Genomic DNA, 16,980 nt, shown 5'->3' with positions numbered 1-16,980 from the left:
ATGGTGATTTAGTTTATAGGTCAACTGCAAATCCAAAATGGCTGTCAATTTGCAGCTAGTTAACAAAAGGCAGAGTTTTGGCACATTTTTGATGACAAGGATACTGTAATAGTTTAGACATGGCGTTTCATGGAATAAAGTTGAAACATTGTGGGTATCGGACATAATTGTTTAAATTCTCAGATCAAGTAATGACTTGTTCAAAAAATGTGTTCATTGTCCTCTATATTTGGCAAAACGGACAATTCTGAATCTGAATAACAAACTGTTTAACATAAGAATGCAAGGTACAAGAGACAAAACATACAAATACAAGGAACGTGCAACAAGAGAAAAACAAAGTCCACTATTTGATTGCACATTATTAAAAAAACAATGTTTTGACCGTTAAAAAAAACATCCTGTATTGACAATGTCCTGTATACACAGGTATAGAACAGATACTGCATAGTAAAAACTAACCCTGGCTAAAGTATTGATTGTCAAAGCACCTCGTCACAATGATGACCTAGACAAAAATGGAGGGAACCACCTGCTCACGCCGTATGTCTGTAAACACCTGTTCTCACGGCCAGCTGCTCAGCTATACATCCATATTCACTTTTTTTCCATCCCCCTTTTTCATTCCTGCTTATGGGCTGTTGCAGCAAAAACAAGAAGACATTCCACGCATGGCAGGCAGCACACAGCAGAATAGAGAACACTCCCATTCAACCATCTCTTCTCAGTGTGTCCAACAAGGTCCATTCATTTCCTCGGCGTGCTGGTCGGCATTGACCAGGGTTCATATAAAGTACTCCTTCTTGTCAGTGGTCGCCTGGTTCGGTTTGCGGTCTTCTGCAAAGTCCTCTCCTGGGGCGGGCTCCCCGGTGGTGCGGTAGGCGCCCTTGTTATGGCACAGGTAGCGGTAGAGCAGGAAGCCCACCACCGCTAGGGTCACCAGGAGCAGCGTGATCACCACTGGGAGGAGGAGCAGCAAACACCAGCTACATTAAGGGACTTTCACGGCTCTTAAGGAAAGGCTCTCCAAAAGACTTCAAACTGTATAGTTACCTCCAATAACAGTGGACTCCGTGTGCATGGGAGCGGCTGTGGTGACTGTGGTGACTGTGGTGAAAATATCAACACGGCCGTTAACATGACTAATGAAATACAATGAAGAAACATGTTGCACTATATATCCCCAAAATGTTTAATCAATTCTCATATTAATTAGCCAAAGAATTATCCTAATAATTGAATAATGCTGCAGTAAGTCAGAAGTCGAATAATAGTCACATATCTCACATTGAATGCTCACCACAAAAAAGGTTGATCAAATAATGAAGCTAAGAGTAGAACTCTGATATTAGATTTTAACAATGAATGAGAATGGAGTTAAACAGGTCTTATGGAGGCTATTTCCAGGAAACAATCTCAATGTTTCTCAAGGTTTCAGATGTTCCTCGTACACACTTACCATTCATAGGTGGAGGGGAGGTCGTGTCCATGATGATCGTGTCTGCAACGAATTTGAAGCACGAATCTTATGAACAAGGTGTGAACTTATGAGCTGAGTGGTCGGTGTGTGTGTGTGTGTGTGTGTGTGTGTGTGTGTGTGTGTGTGTGTGTGTGTGTGTGTGTGTGTGTGTGTGTGTGTGTGTGTGTGTGTGTGTGTGTGTGTGTGTGTGTGTGTGTGTGTGTGTGTGTGTGGCCCATTGTTGATGACATCATGAGGTGCGAAGAGCAGCTGACATTCTTTTGTTTGACTAACTTTCATAAACCCCCTTTGGATAATGAAAAGGAAAATGAAAATAAAAAGCACACTCCGTTCCGGGATAATTTTGTTTAACTCATTTGGATCCATCAACATTAACCAATGCGTTGATCTATTCTTTCACTGAACTTTAAAACAAACTACTTGTTGAGCTGCTACTAGTACTAAATAACAATACTGTACATTGGTCCTAATAGCTCCTGTTTAAGTACACTTACCTGGGTCACAACGACAATGCGATTATGTTTCTTCAGTACGCAAACCGATAACTGTTAGTATAGTATATGGATTAAACGCTCACGAACCAAATGAAACCTAACGAGGCGTGCGTGAGAAAGAGTGTACTGAAGGCGGACACGCTGAGCCTGCGGTTCCTGTCTACTGTGTGCTTTAGGACGCAGGAGTCACGCCTATGCTGCTGACAACGTCTTGATTTCCGCCGCTCCTGTCCCTCCCCTTCCCCTGTGCTGTGTGGAGGATATGCTCACTGATCGACCCCAACCAAACCTTCTCAGCAAGCAGAGGCAACAAGCGGTGGACACAGAATTACTAAGCTTTATTGTTCTGGTTCTTGAGTCATCAACATTGTCAGTGGAACACAAGTTCTATGAACTACTGAAGGTGATTAGGCCTAGGGATTTATACAATGTACAATGTTCTATCAGAATGGGTTTTTTAAGTGTATCATTAATAAACAAAGTTATTTCAAATTAATAAGGTTGGCTGAAGAAGGTTTACAGACTAAACAGACAATTTACTTAATAATTAAAAGTCAGAGACCAGACTTATTGTCAAAACATCTTTACAATAACTAGTGTCAAATCACACTGTAATTATTTTTGAAAGGGTAATTAAGTTATGGTCAACACAGAAGTCATTATGCCGATATGCTATTCACCAGCAGGGTTATTTCCATAATTTTAGTATCTATGCAGATTTGTTTTCACATAAATTATAAAATGCTTAACACTCATTAACAGTTTGGACATTTTTAGACAACAAATAATAATTATTTTCTCATCAAATGTTTACAGAAAAAAATAGAACAACAAGAACAAGAACGCCATACAGATTCTTGGCTTAGAACCCACAAACCTTCTAGTTTGTTGTGTTACACCTCAGTGTTTTTTGAGTCCTGTGGTAGCTGGCTTCCTAAAGGAACATCCTAAACACCAGACAGAATACAAACACAAAAGATCAGGATTCCAGCAGAGAGCATTGCTGTCAATATGTGTCAGACTCAGCCCTATCCAGGCTCAGACCACTAACCTTCTGAGGAACCTCCTTTGAGCCCAGAGAGTCGACAGCTATGGACGCTGGGTCTTCTTTCTCTTCAATGTACAGCGTGCCGTTGGCCACGGCAGACAGCTGCAGATCCAAGCTCTCTGAGTCAAAGGAGTGGTTCAGTTCTGAGCTGCTCTCACTCCGCGCTGTGGCATCACCCTCGCCGCCTTTATCTTCCTGATGGTTCTGTGATGCGGGATCCGCCTCTGCCTCATCGTCCTTCACAGACTTGTCTTCCTCCCCACCACCATTTTGATCTTCTTCCGCCTTAAGCTCCTCTGCGTCAGCTCCCGTTGTCCCGGTGTGACCGCCGGACCCGGGCTGCTGGGCCTCCGCAAGGGAGCCGTCTGCGTCGCTGCGGAGGGACTGGCTGTCCTCGTCTCCCAGCTCCACGGAGGGCGTCTCTGAGTGGCGAGACCTTGCGGGGGCCGCCCCGCCACGCAGGCTGCTCTCCCTGGTCAGGGTGCCGCCTTGGCGAGGCCTGTCAGGGGACTTGAAGCTGAACCTTTGGGTGCCCATTTTGGGGCTGTAGGTCTGGTGGAAGTCAGAGAAGCTGGACTTCCATAACTTGGGAGACATCAGCGAGCGTCTCTTCAGAGAGCCATACCTAAGATGTGGTGGGAGGGGTTATATTAGTTATTATGGATGGATGGATGATCGAGTATCAGTAAATACACAAGGCACTGGGAAATAAACTTGCCGTTGTAAGCCCTTCACAGCAAACACCTGGTCTGGATGCTGCGCTTGAAGGTCCTTCATCACGTTCTGTAAGTCGCTGTTCAGCTGTGAGACAAACAACCAAATCAAAGAGATGAAAACATAAGGAAAGTCTCATCTCATATCATCCCCAGAAACAGCACGGCGAACTGGAGGAAAGAGGGAGGACGGCCAAATGCAGTATACCGTGCTCATCTCCTTGTAGAAGGTGTGACGCAAAGAGGAAACGGCAGAGAAGACGGACACATAGCATCCGATGCGGCTGCAAAAGACAAACACAACAACAATGAGTTTTACGGGGGAGGAGGAGTTATTAATGGTGAGGCTTCAGCGACACCTGGACGTGGCTCCATGGTCCTCCCCTCACCTCTCATGGAAAGAAGGGAAGTCTTCCTTCAGTTCGGTGTTGATGGCCTCATAGACGTGCTTGGCCTCGTTCAGCTCTTCTTCTGCCTGTGGAATTGAATGCATCATGGCTGCCCTGAGTATATTCAGAGATGACATTTAGGGTTTGGGACACAAACTGGATTTTTTTGATGCAGCGGGCCATTTCTGACCCTTCCTGACCTTTGCTATTTTGACATCATCCCTTTTCTTGGCGGTCTGCAGGGACTCCAGCTCATGTAGGGCGTGGTCATAATCAACTAGTTTTCTCCCCCGTTTGGAAATCCTGTCCTGTAGTTGAAAAAAAAACAGTACATCATTAGAACAATGAATTTGTGTGTTCGTGTTCTGGGTTAATTGTTGTGCTTGTTTGTGTGTGTGTGTGTGTGTGTGTGTGTGTGTGTGTGTGTGTGTGTGTGTGTGTGTGTGTGTGTGTGTGTGTGTGTGTGTGTGTGTGTGTGTGTTCCTGCTTGCATGCGTGCATGCGTGCGTGCGTGCGTGCCTGCGTGCGTGCCTGCGTGCGTGTGTGTGTGTGTTTTACCCGGACATCGGGGAACTGGCCCATGTAGGACTCCATGCTGCGCAGAGCCTGGTCACACACCTTCACCTCGTAATCGTTCCACAGGAGGTCCTCACCCTTCAACAGACAGCCAGTGTTAAAAAACTATGAGAAGGTGGGAGCTACGTCTAGCTTGTGTATGTATAACGTAGGTAATGGTGGTGTTACTGGGGAGCCATCCAACCCCTCTAATTTTATCAGTATCTTTTTCATATCAGACCTCCACGATCGCCCCCAAATCCTCATCTCCCGCCCAGTGGTTCTCGTAAGCATCGAACAGAGACTGGGACAGGCGTCTTGAAGCGCTGCGCATGTCTGCAGGGAAATTCAAAACACAAAGCAGCTAGTCTAGTGGCTCTGTGAGGGTATGAACTAGAGATAATGCAGCCCTATACAGGCCACACGTCCTCAAATTAGGGATATAGCCTAAGGCCGCACACTTGGTGGTCAGAGGTGCTGAGGATATATATATACATATATATATATATATTTTTTTTAATTTATATATATAGAGGTGCACCAAACTCAAACACTCAAGTTCACCTCTGACTGCCGCCAAGTAGAGCTTCAGATCTTTGTGAATCCGGGTCCCATCAGACTGGGAAGGAAGAGAACTTATTCTTTATTGTTTGCAATAAAATGGAGCACATTCTGTGAAGACTAGCTCTGGAGTATGGGCCCCAACCAGAGTGGTTACCTGCTGATCATGAACTCTTTGCAGCCAACTGTCAAAGACGTCGTCTCTGGACTCCACCGTCTTGCCGAACCTTTGTAATACCTGTTATACAAGCAGACACGTCAAGTGAAGGCGCAGACAGGAGAATGTTTTTATGCTTCAGTCTGAATATATTCATGTGTGAGTGTACCTTCTCTTTGCTCCTGCTCAGTTGCCTTTGGACTTTCTTAGTAAAGACACCAGCACCGCCCTTTGGACTATTACCCTCTGCCATCGTTTTATTTTATTGAATTTACTTCTGAAAGGAAGATATATGAAGTGCATGTTACAAGAAAGGATACCATATTAATAATATAATTTGCATTTTACATCACATCTTGCAAAGTTGAAAAAAGCGTCCTCCGTGATTACTGACTACAAGACCCATCTGTCTAAGTCTAAGCCACTCCTACAAGTTGGACGCGAATGAACCTTTAGTCCGTTCATATCTTGGGACAGAGGAGGGTTGGTCTCATGAGAATATCTCATATGCATGTGATACTCCAAGGACTGCTGGACTTGATTATGGGGAGCACGATTGTCAAATGTGCGGTGGCCGATTTGGGCATCCAGTGGGCTGGATGGGCTGTGGCGGCGGCCTTCAAAACGGAGAAGTTCTATGACCTGGCAGGTAATTCTAGCAGGTTTTGTTGCAGTTTACACATGGGTTACCACGAATTGGTGCTTTGTTGTCGTTTTTATTTTAACCCATTCAACACACTTATTTTGCAAAAATGCAAACAACGACCATTTATAAATCCCCTATATTATACAATGTTAAATTACGAATTGGTATGTCACTGTTATAAAATGAGGATTGTGTAAACATCCGAGTTGTAAAACAAATCCGATGCCCCGCCTACATTTAAAGACACAGTTATGTTAATCCGTTTGGAAGAGTGGGCTCTAGCTCCTAACCGGCTCCGATGGTAATGCGTACCTCTGTAGACCAACTATTAATAAATTACACCACCGTTTCCATGTTGACCGAAAATGATTGAGATTATTACAATGCAGCATTATGTAATGAATTACATGTAAATGCATATGAATGATTACTTTTATGATCACTTTTTTGTCAGAATTAGCATTTGAAACAGAAAATGCTTTAACATTTCCATACACTCACAAGCAAATTGATCTAATATCATTGATTTTTCCGCACATCGATATATTCTACTGTTAGTAAAAAAAAACGAAACGATATAAAGCTGATCTTATTTGAATAGAAAAGAAGGAGAAGAAGAGAAATTGATCACCTTGAGAGTGGGTTGCGTGTCCTCCTCTGAGTCTCAACTATGGTCCGTACTCTTGGATAGTTTCCCTTGAACTTTGGAACCAATTCCCTTTAGTAAAAGATTTATTAAGAACACACCTTCACACCACCGACAAATGATAGGATGAGCCATGCACACTCATGCACAGTAAAGGACACATGTTCCTAACCTTCAGGGTCTGTGACTGACTGTCTTGTCCTTATTCTCCCCCTTAAAGGATCAGGGACATTTATACTGCTAGCCCACCTGAGTCACCTGTGGGGAGGGGCTGGCCATGTCCGGCAGAACGTGCAGACCGGCCTGGTGACCGCATGGGGAATCAGGTAACCATGCCAACCAGGACACCCTCCACCCCAGCCCTCTAGGCCACAATCCAGCCCAGAAACCCTATATATCAGCTATTAAATAGTAATTTATTAGGCAGTTATGTATGAAACCCGTACATTTTTGTCTCCTTTCAAGGACCTTGGCTCGGTCAGTGTTGTAGAACGAATGATTGTGAGGCACAAGCGTCGGGTTAATCAATAATCTTTGGGGTTAACTTTAACAACTGCCGGGAACGTTGTTCTCCCTGCAGGTTGGGAACATTCCTGTTCATGCGTATCCTGAAGGACGGCCAGGACCGCCGGTTCAACCACGTCAGAGACAGCCCAGGGACCTTCTTCGTATACTGGAGCATTCAAGGTGCTCAGAGCGGCCCCTCACACTCCTCTCCACAGGCCTGGACAGTGCAGTGGAATGCATTATTAAAGAAGGGTCTCAGAAAGTCTGCTTGATGTCTTCTTGACGTCGTCTTTTTCTTCACAGCTGTGTGGGTGTTCATGACCCTCCTGCCCACGCTGATGCTCAATGCTGAGAGGCGGGATGTGCCTGTGGGTGTGAGGGATTACATTGGCTGGGGCGTCTGGGGCCTGGGCTTCGTCACTCAGGCTGTGGCCGACCAGCAGAAGTGGTTCTTCAAACGTGATCCAAATAATGCTGTGGGTGCACTGATAACACTAATCTAATCTGACCTGCTTTAAACAAACAACCCTTTTGTTTTTTGTAAGAAAAGGTTTTAAAATAAATTCCCAGTTCAATAGTTGTTGTTTCCCCGCAGGGAAAATTCATCCAGCACGGCCTGTGGGCCTACAGCCGCCACCCCAACTACCTGGGAGAGATCCTGCAGTGGTCGGGCCTCTGGCTCTCCGCCTCGTCCGTCATGCAGGGCCCCCAGTACCTGAGCGCCGTGTCGCCCCTCTTCGTGTGGTTCCTGCTCCGCCACGTCAGCGGCGTGCCCATCCTGGAGAAGCAGGCCCTGAAGAAGTGGGGATCTGACCCGGCCTTCCAGAGCTACGTGAAGAACACCCCTCTGCTCTGGCCCTTTCCTCGGTTCTGAGGGACACGCAGACCAGGCGCCGACGCCCAACGTTTACATGAACAGTGTTCTTTAGGAGATGAAACCCACTGTTGACTTGTTAGACTTGTGAAATATGTTCAGGGCTATTGTTTACTTTCAATCCAACTGTGAATACTAGGATTGCTCCACCTTTTGTAATAATCATGCTGCATTGAAAACTAATTTAAAAAACACATCAGACCTCCAAACAAAATGCCACTGGTTGGTATTGTGGGAATGACAGAACTAAGTAAACCTCCATAAAACCTCAGTCTTGTCTTTTAGCCTGGCCGACAAAGCTGACATTTAGGGAAGTGCTTAAGCAATTCATAAATAATAAAACCACCCAGCAACACAACCACACGCGCCATTAACAACCCCATACAGTTGCTACCCATGAGAAATAGAGTGCCTTTCTATTTGCAATGCCTTAGTTCAGAGCACGGCAGGAACACGGATTGGGTTTGGGGTTCGATTCACAGAGCGTTTAAAGTGTAGTGATCGAAGCATCAAGAGGTATGCTATAATGATGTTGTGGTTGGATCAGCATGTCAAACCACAATCTACTGGAACTGAATTAGCATTCATTTAATCCATGTAATGGGTAGTATAATATATATAATTGAATAGGATTTTCTGCTCAACTGATAATGGATAGAGATTTGTCTTCAACAAAAAGAGACTTGAAACAAGTAAAATTGTAGAAATGTATTTTACAAAAGGTTTTCACATAGAAAATGTACTTAATGTATCTTAAAAAACATCCAATGGGGAAAAAAACAATTCCCAAATCCTATTTTGGCTGTAGAATGAACCTCAGGAAACAAGAACCGCAGCCCTATGAGGAGCTGGTGGGTCATGGTAGATATGGGTCCAGATACAAAAAAACAACTAATAATTTTCTAAAGCACGCTTGCATAGATAAGCCAGCTGTATAGTTTAACTAGCCTACTAAAGTTAGCATCTACCTGTATGCTGAGAGAACAGAGAATTGGAATAGGCAATAACATTTTACAGTACATACACACGGTATTGAAACCCATCAGACATGAATCATTACATTTGTCTTAAAGATCACATTACAAACTAAATATAAAATCTGTCAACTGGTCTGTTACACATGTTGTGAATGAAATGCTAAATGTGGATCAACTTCTGAGTGATACATGAGTTGAACACCTTGCAAGAACAAAAAACACAACCTATAAATATTAAAAGGTAATTGTCAAATGACTTCTAAATAATCAAAATATTCCTGCATGACTGAGAAGCGATGATAGGTATGCATAGACCCTAACCTACTGTGGAGATTATAAAATAAAGCTTTTACAAATAATATACATAGAAGTCTCAATAAAACACAAATCTGTCCAAAATATTCAAAACATGCAAAGGACACTTAAATGCTGCTTATATTACGTTACTGACCACTGAAGTATTCTTTTTGTGATCCAAGCGTTGCTAGGATCGCTGTGGTTCAAAGAAGCTGAAGACGGCCCCTTAGGATTACCTAAGGAGCGGCGACGCGAAGAAGTTACCCTGCCGAGAAAAGCCCACCGCGGATTTGCTCTTGCTGCCAAAACTGCAATAAAAAAGGTCATGTGATCAGGTTTTCTAATAAATAAAAAACTACAAAGATGGTCGACAAGTGGCTGGACAGGGTAGGTCAGAGCTAGCCGACAAGCCGACAGCGGCCGTGGAGAGTAAAGGTCCCGTGAGTGTACCTGGGCGTCAGGGAGGACTTGACACGCTGCTTCAGAGAGCTGGAGGAGGGCGTCTTATTCAGCTGGTGCTCTGGAGTGGTGAGCGGCCCCAAAATGCTCACTGGAAACAATTAACATTTAAGAACACATCTAGAATATACACGAAAAACACAGCCATCAGAAATCTTCCCAATTGGTTTTGTGTTTTTAATCAAAGCCTCGGGCAACTCTGCTTGTTAACTTTTCTGCCTCTTACTTTGAATGTTGGATGTGGGGTGATCGTTCTCCACCATCAGGAACTGGCTCCAGTACTCCAAGGGCAACGCCAACAGGCGCTCCACCACCTGTAGAAAAAGATAGCAGCCATCAGGGCTTCACACTTCCTCCACTTCCTCCCCTCTTGAGTGTCGTCAGGTCACTGCCAAGTGGCTGCCAAGCAAAGCTGCAATTGTCTCTGTGATTCAACTGGGGCGTCGCGACGGGCCACCAGCCAACAGGAGGGTTAGATATGGGAGGGCATGTCCGGGCGCTCCACAGCCCGAGCGTGGCTCATCTCGTCATCGGAGGGGCTTTAGTTGCGGACGGCCTCTGAAGCCCTACCTTGGGCTGGCGCTTGGTGTCCTGCAGGATGGTCATGGGCTCGGGGTTAGGCACCGCGTGGCCCACCAGCGTGGGGCTCAGTACTCGAGACAGGTTGCTGACGTCCATCTTGGTGGCCACGCTCTGAGCGACTCTGGAGGGGAAAACACACGCGGCCATTATTCCGATTCTTACTGGAGCTGGGGGGAGAAAGTCCCACTCATCCAAATGCTAAATGGCGTCATATTTAAAAATCACAATGTCTTTGTTAGTGCCATTTATTCTGTTGAAATGATGATTCAATAGCCTGGGCATACTCATACAAGTAATCAATAACAATGTGAATGGGACAAGAAGATGGGAGCACACAGTAGCTACTGACCTCTGGAAGTGAACCGTCAGGAAGGCCAGCGTGTCTCTATTGGGCTGCGGCAGCTGGCTGATGAGCTGGTACATCTGAGCTATGCTGTTGTCGTCATCGGAGATCTCTGTGGAAAAAAATAATAATAAAACAACGTCAGGAGAGAGTAAGTGAGGAGAAACGCTGAGGCAATGAAAAGTGTAACATATTAACACTTCAAATGGGTCATGATGTGTAACCAAGTTTGGTTGGACAGTTTAAGTTGATCCTCCCGTTAGACCCCGTGTGCTGGCTAACGTAAATATGCAGAGGACAGGTCAAGGTTTCAACGTGTTTAAGTAGAGCAATGGAATAACCATCAGTTAGTCATGGCATAACATTTTCTTTGTTTTTACTTTACTTCTAACCGGAGAGGCAAGTGCAAAGAGAGCAAGACATCACTTTGGGGAGTTTTTCGGAAAAATGTAAGGCTGTGCCCATATGTAAATAAAAAATGACTATCCAGCCTGCAGAGTCTAACTATAACAGCCTCCCCTAGCACTGACTGAAAGTGGGTCTCAATGGGAGAGAGGCCATGCAGTCTTTGGATCTTTGACATCAGGAAGTTCTCCCAAATAGAACTACATAAAAACAGGCGCGTTTCAGATCAAGTATGTGTTGCGTTGCCTCGCATAAAATAATGTTGGAATTACCACGTTGGAATTACCACGTGGAATTTCCCACGTGAGAAATGACATAACTCCTTTCAAAGAGGCGTGCCCTCTCCCAAACTATGCACATTAAAAATAGATGACTTTGTGAACTTCATGAACTTTCACTTTGTCACTCATCATGTTAATCTTTTATGAGGGAAAGGGGCTTCAGACTGTTTTCATTGAAACTACAGTTGGCGAACAAAATCCCTTGGCTGCAGAAGAGTTGACCTCCATTGTGATTACTTATTTACTGGGCGGGCCATCTTCTTTGTTCAAACTACGAGAAGTGCACCCGTGACGTGACGTGACGTCCCACCACCTGACGTGGTGGGAACGTGACGTGTTTCTGACTAGTTCCAGCAGATCTTCTCAAGTCTCTTTCATGCATGCGCTCAAATGCAGACGATCTGAAACGCAGCCAGTGTCTGTTTTTTAACGAACATCCTTTGTAGGATGAAGGCTACTCAACCACTTTAATATAATTATATTATTATAATATGAATTATATTAAGAGTTTGCACCAAAAATGAATGAAAAAAAAAGCCAGAAGCACACACTGATGTTTAGGACTGATAGATTTAGTGGGGCTAGTACAGACCTCAATGTAAACACACACACACACACACACCTGCTGCCTCCATGAAGGCTCTGTTGAGGCGGAAGGTGAGGAGGGGCTCCTTCAGGTTCCTCAGGAAGTCCTTGAGCAGGCCGGTGATGGCGTGGATGTCCTCCACTTTGCTGAGCAGAGGAACCGTTCGGCTGCGCAGGAACTTGTCCTTCAGGTCCCTGACGGTGCGCTCGGCACCAGACAGGCGGTACAGTCCCGTCTGGGGGACAAGTTCAGAGTTAGTCTTCACCCTGTCCATCAGAGCACAAACCCTACCAGGCGAGGTCCAGCCAGACTCACTCTTTGCCTATGCATAGACTGACTCATTGACAGACATTTTAAACGGGCCTGTATTTTAAAAGGGCTTTAACGAGGCAAAAGCCACCGCCCCACTCTCTAAAGTGAAATGTAACTATTCACATTTCAGGACGAGAAATTAATCCCGGGGGATGCGGCTCAATTCATTTCTGACAAGCTTTTTGCTACTTCAGCATGAGATGGGATAATAGCTTAGCAGAGTCCCTCGTCTACAGACCCGTCCTATGAAGAAATACCCAAACAACCCTCACCTCATTCAGGCCCCGCTGCTCGATCTCGTTGACGCAGTGGACGACCAGCGGTGGGATCATGGGCGACGTGACCGAGACGTAGTCCGCAAGCGTTCCCTGGACACACGCGCCACGCCAAGTAGGTTAACAACAACGCTTAGGGCCTCTAGGGAAAGTGATGTTTAGCAAAATGACCAAGATATCAGCAAGAGTAGTACCTCGCCGATTTTGACGGGCGTGCCAGCCACGGTGGGGATGCACGGCAGGGGGCATCGCTCACGGCACTCTGGGTGGGAGACCACCCTGCAGTCGCGACACTTCAGGGAGATCTTCCCGAACTTGATCCTCTTGCCGCAGGGCACGCAGGACTCTGGCTTGATGACCTAAAGACAAAACAGGATTGACGGTGTCACCAACATAGACCAACACCGGTCCCTCAACATATGTGGTCAACAATGGGCACAGATGCCAAGCAAAGAAAAAAAGGTATACATGAACATCTGTTGTCACTATTAAGCCACAATCAAATTCCACATGAGGGAACAGGACACACCCTGAATGCCTTTAACTTAATAAATGACCTCAAACAACCTTGTACAAAACAGTTACAGAATAAATAAAATAAAATAAAAACCCAATGCAATCACTTTCACAAATTGGTAGTTTGTTTAACGGTACAATTAGCTTTTGTTGCGATCTCCACCACCAAGACTTCAATCCGTTTGCTTGATGATAAAACAACCCTTTATAAAAATGAACGCACCATTATCCACACCAACAACAAGCATTGTCAATACGGAAAACCACATATCGACTCCGGCCACAATGTTGTTCTTACCGTTTTGGAGACAAACTCGTGGAGACGCATGCTCCCAGTGTTTTGTGGGGTGCTTGGCTCCGCTCGCGTAACCCTATCGGGGACCCCGGGCTGTTTGAAGATCTCCACTGACTGGACCGACTCAGAGTCCCACTCCATGGTTTCTGGACAGGAGAGAGGGCGAGGGGGGGGATGAAGACCTCTGAGCTGAACATTCAGAGTTTCCATTTTAAACAAACCAGTGCATAACAATCCAACTGCCCATTATATAGACCACACCGCACTGTTCTTCTGGTTTATCTGGCCCTGCAGATATCGCGAATCAAATTGCAGAGGATCAAAACACGTCCCTTGTGATGCCTCCACCAATCAATACAAATATGTATACATAAATCTGGTAGTACATTAATAGCTTAATGTACTGCCGTATTGATGTTTTACATATTTTTGTTCTACTGCCAGGTTAATAGTTACATCAAACATTACATCCAGGTGTAATTTTTCTAAGACTTGGGGTACAATACTTGAATAATATACAGTATATCCAGCTATCAAGATTAATACCCATCCATCCATCAATCAATCCATCTAAACATATAGACCCCGTACCAGTTGTCCTCTTGCTGCGGGTCCAATATGGTGCTGGGATCGTCTCAATAGTGGAAACGGCCTCCACCGGGCCACCGCCTGCCGGTACTGTCAACGTGGTTTTGGCCACAAGAGACTCGTTCTCCTGTAACTGAAGAAGGACAACAGTCGGACCAGGGCGGAGCAGACTGCTTCCTGCCTGCTGTGCAGCCCCAGGGGGTCATTACTCACCCTGTGGGACTTCCTGCCTGCAGAGCAAGATCTCTTGGCGATCATGGGAGGGCCATCCACCTGGTTTCTAGAGGAGCGCTGCGGGCAAGATATCGAGGCCCATTAGCATGCAGGTCGTATGGCGACTGATTCAGAGTAGACATTTGGTCTGCAGCATTTACCCTCTTCTGTCGTTTCCTGAGTCGCATTGCAGGGGCGGCCGAGCAGTTCCAGTCCTGCAACCAACCAGACCAGGATTGGAGATTGAAAATCAATAAAACCCAAAGAACTGCTCAGGGAATACTAGCATCATTAAACCTAATCTGGGATCCAGCAACCAGGATCTGCAAGGTGCGGAGTTACAACTCGTTTCCTGTTTCATTCCACAGATATTCTACTGCAGAAAACTCATTCACGTGTGGGCTAGGCTACCCGGTGCATACATTTTTGGTTTTAGTTAACTAATGCTGGACCCGTTTGTGTTCACCAATCACATGCTTGGAGATCTGGGGCCGTATTCACAAAGAATCTTAGGTCTAAAAGTAGGTCCTAAGTGGCGAATAAGTAGGACTAAGTAGTCCTAAGTAGGACTCCTATTTTCTTTTACTAAGAGCAATTCAAAGTATTTGAGGCCTAAAAGTAGCACCTAAGTCTAGGAGAGCTTAAAAGTCCTCGAGAGGACTCCTAACTCACTAAGACCTATTCACAGAGAATCTGAAAATGGCTGCAGCGCGACCGAATGCTTTGGAGACAATGGAGGACAGCGAATTGATATGGAGATATAGGCAAAATCATGAGGGTATCAAACTTGTGGTTGAATTAGTGAATAACACTCGATATTTAGTAGTGACCGGTCTAGGTCCAAGCATTTGCTACCACAGAAGCGGGGCTGTGAAGGAAACTCCCCCCCTATTGGATTTTGCGATTCTATCCATACATGTCATTCCCCCATGTACAGCGTGATGGACCATGGTTTGAGTGAAAGTGGTTCACTCAACATTTGTCATTTATTTTTATTTTGTTCATTCAACCCGTCGTATAAGGTCTCGAAAAACCAACCGAGGTCCTCAGACCGCATTTGATAAAAGTTGACCAAGCCTAATTTAATCATTACTCTGGTTATTGCAGCACATATCAATCGCTCCGGACCCTGGCTTCCACAGCAGTTATTCTAACAGCGTTCCTGTAAATCACCATGAACTTGAGGCCACTCAAAATCTCACAGGCGCACCTTAATTATAATTACGCCCAAACTTTAAGTGCTGGAAATATTCTCATTGGATAATAGTTTACAGGGTGCTATTAATTACCTTCTTGATATAATGCAATTGACGTATTTTTATTGTTTGCTTTCTCTTTTTAACGTGCATACAACGTCAATATAGTGGTCTGCACAAACTTCATCATGCGTGTATTCTGCTAACTGCACTGTCCATAACTATTTGTTAGGACTTAATTTGTAGCCTAGGCTATTTCCTTATTTTCATTGATTTAGTGGGAAGTTGCGAATGAGTTTCACCGAGACCGCCGGCAGCTTCTAAACTCTCGCACGAGAATCGACATAAGGGGGCGTGACTCTTAGTTCACTCTTAGTGATTTATCCTTATATGAGTAGGAGTATGAGTATGAGGTCTCAGCGGCTTTGTGAATTAATTACTTTTAAGAAAAAAGAAAAATCTCCTACGTAAAAACTTTTAGCGCGAGTTAGGAGCACTGCTAGTGGTAAGATAAAAAGCTTTGTGAATACGACCCCTAGTCTCCAGCAAAAGGATTTGGTGAATAACAAACATGAAGCAAAAGAAAACAAAACAGAGTCGACCCACATTTTAGCTTGTCTGCCATAAGACTTTAGATATTGATCTAAAGTCTGATTTGTGAGACTACATTAAAACATACACAAGAACATAATGACAAAAATGAGAAGATGCAAGTTGGATTAAGACGGAAATAAAACTCACCAGTGAGTCGTCCGTTTTATCATAACTGATGTCTGACAAGATGGATGCGGACTCATCAATGGTTAACAGCCTATTCAGAAGGAGGGGGATAAACACATAGATGAGACCACTCCCTCAGTAGCACTAGAACCAGCGTGTACGTGTTGATTCACTGGAGTGGACAGAACAGAAAGAAATCACCAATAGGAACGGAATGATGTAGAGAACTTGCCTCCGGCTGGTGTTCATGTTCGGTACGGCGTGAGACCTTGCGTTGAGGAAGGCAAGTGCAGAGCGCTGCTCATCATTCAGCTTGATGCTGTTGGAGGAACCCTCGCTGGTCAGGAGCTCTCTGATCAACTGGATCTGACGATCCTGTTAAAACACACACACACACACACACACTCTAACATTAGCAGTCAACCACGCAGGGCGACCGCCAGTTCAGGGTGAGGCGTCTTGCTCAAGGACACCTCGAGACTCGATCGAACTAGCAACCTTCAGGTTACCAGTCAACCCTCGCTACCTCCTGAGCTACATGCCGCCCCATTAACATCTCTGGATAAGCCAGCTGAGGAAAAAACACTTTAACAACGCGGTTTATACATATGAGCGAGAGAAAACATCCGACCGACGTACCAGCTTCTCACACTCTGCCTCGGCCTTCTGTCGCCGTCTGATCTCCACGTCCACCTGATTACGGGCGTGCTTGAGTTTGACCTCCAGAGATCCCCTCTCCGTCTGGGTTTTAGCAAGCACCTCCTGGCAGGAGCTCAGGTCCTGCTCCAGCCTCAGCCACTTCCGACGGCACTCGTCAAAGTTGAGAGCCATCTGAATAAACTCTGGATAAAAAGACAGCACAGAC

At 45.2% G+C, this 16,980-nt stretch overlaps 3 protein-coding genes and 1 long non-coding RNA gene across 5 annotated transcripts in view; 1 reads left to right on the top strand and 3 right to left on the bottom strand.

Moving 5' to 3' along the window:
* Positions 1-45: 45 nt before the first annotated feature.
* LOC311359162 lies at positions 46-2,127 on the bottom strand. Of its 2 annotated transcripts, none has more exons than XR_014638174.1 (4): positions 1,975-2,127; positions 1,460-1,501; positions 1,054-1,116; positions 46-960 (listed from the first exon to the last, which is right to left on the bottom strand). It is a non-coding gene; the product is annotated as an uncharacterized lncRNA (long non-coding RNA). The 2 variants fall into 2 exon arrangements; XR_014638175.1 differs by having other exon boundaries at positions 1,054-1,107.
* Positions 2,128-2,301: 174 nt separating this feature from the next.
* On the bottom strand, positions 2,302-6,778 carry bin2a (bridging integrator 2a). Its single transcript, XM_084479707.1, has 12 exons — positions 6,675-6,778; positions 5,567-5,674; positions 5,398-5,478; positions 5,244-5,298; positions 4,921-5,015; positions 4,683-4,778; positions 4,325-4,432; positions 4,125-4,210; positions 3,944-4,019; positions 3,741-3,823; positions 3,026-3,647; positions 2,302-2,921 (listed from the first exon to the last, which is right to left on the bottom strand). Exons 2-12 carry the CDS (start codon positions 5,648-5,650, stop codon positions 2,868-2,870), a joined length of 1,440 nt encoding a protein of 479 aa, XP_084335833.1. The 5' UTR covers positions 5,651-5,674; positions 6,675-6,778; the 3' UTR covers positions 2,302-2,867.
* On the top strand, positions 5,887-9,482 carry LOC311359647 (uncharacterized protein). The gene is made up of 5 exons (XM_084479708.1): positions 5,887-6,046; positions 6,910-7,015; positions 7,270-7,376; positions 7,500-7,672; positions 7,792-9,482. Exons 1-5 carry the CDS (start codon positions 5,890-5,892, stop codon positions 8,068-8,070), a joined length of 822 nt encoding a protein of 273 aa, XP_084335834.1. The 5' UTR covers positions 5,887-5,889; the 3' UTR covers positions 8,071-9,482.
* Positions 9,482-16,980, bottom strand: part of racgap1 (Rac GTPase activating protein 1) — an 8,245-nt gene continuing 746 nt past the window's right edge. The window contains exons 3-17 of the mRNA XM_084479706.1: positions 16,755-16,957; positions 16,348-16,490; positions 16,137-16,206; positions 14,361-14,414; positions 14,200-14,277; positions 13,990-14,119; positions 13,402-13,544; positions 12,782-12,946; positions 12,585-12,680; positions 12,037-12,235; positions 10,735-10,840; positions 10,374-10,506; positions 10,030-10,117; positions 9,795-9,894; positions 9,482-9,652 (exon numbers count right to left, since the gene is read on the bottom strand). Of these exons, the coding sequence (XP_084335832.1) occupies positions 9,577-9,652; positions 9,795-9,894; positions 10,030-10,117; positions 10,374-10,506; positions 10,735-10,840; positions 12,037-12,235; positions 12,585-12,680; positions 12,782-12,946; positions 13,402-13,544; positions 13,990-14,119; positions 14,200-14,277; positions 14,361-14,414; positions 16,137-16,206; positions 16,348-16,490; positions 16,755-16,957 (1,784 nt within the window). The 3' untranslated portion in view covers positions 9,482-9,576. The remainder of the gene's footprint in view (positions 9,653-9,794; positions 9,895-10,029; positions 10,118-10,373; positions 10,507-10,734; positions 10,841-12,036; positions 12,236-12,584; positions 12,681-12,781; positions 12,947-13,401; positions 13,545-13,989; positions 14,120-14,199; positions 14,278-14,360; positions 14,415-16,136; positions 16,207-16,347; positions 16,491-16,754; positions 16,958-16,980) is intronic.

This window comes from Micromesistius poutassou, assembly GCF_964030765.1.
Source record: "Micromesistius poutassou genome assembly, chromosome: 15".
Classification (NCBI taxonomy): Eukaryota; Metazoa; Chordata; class Actinopteri; order Gadiformes; family Gadidae; genus Micromesistius; species Micromesistius poutassou.
This window is presented reverse-complemented; position numbering and strand designations above follow the sequence as displayed.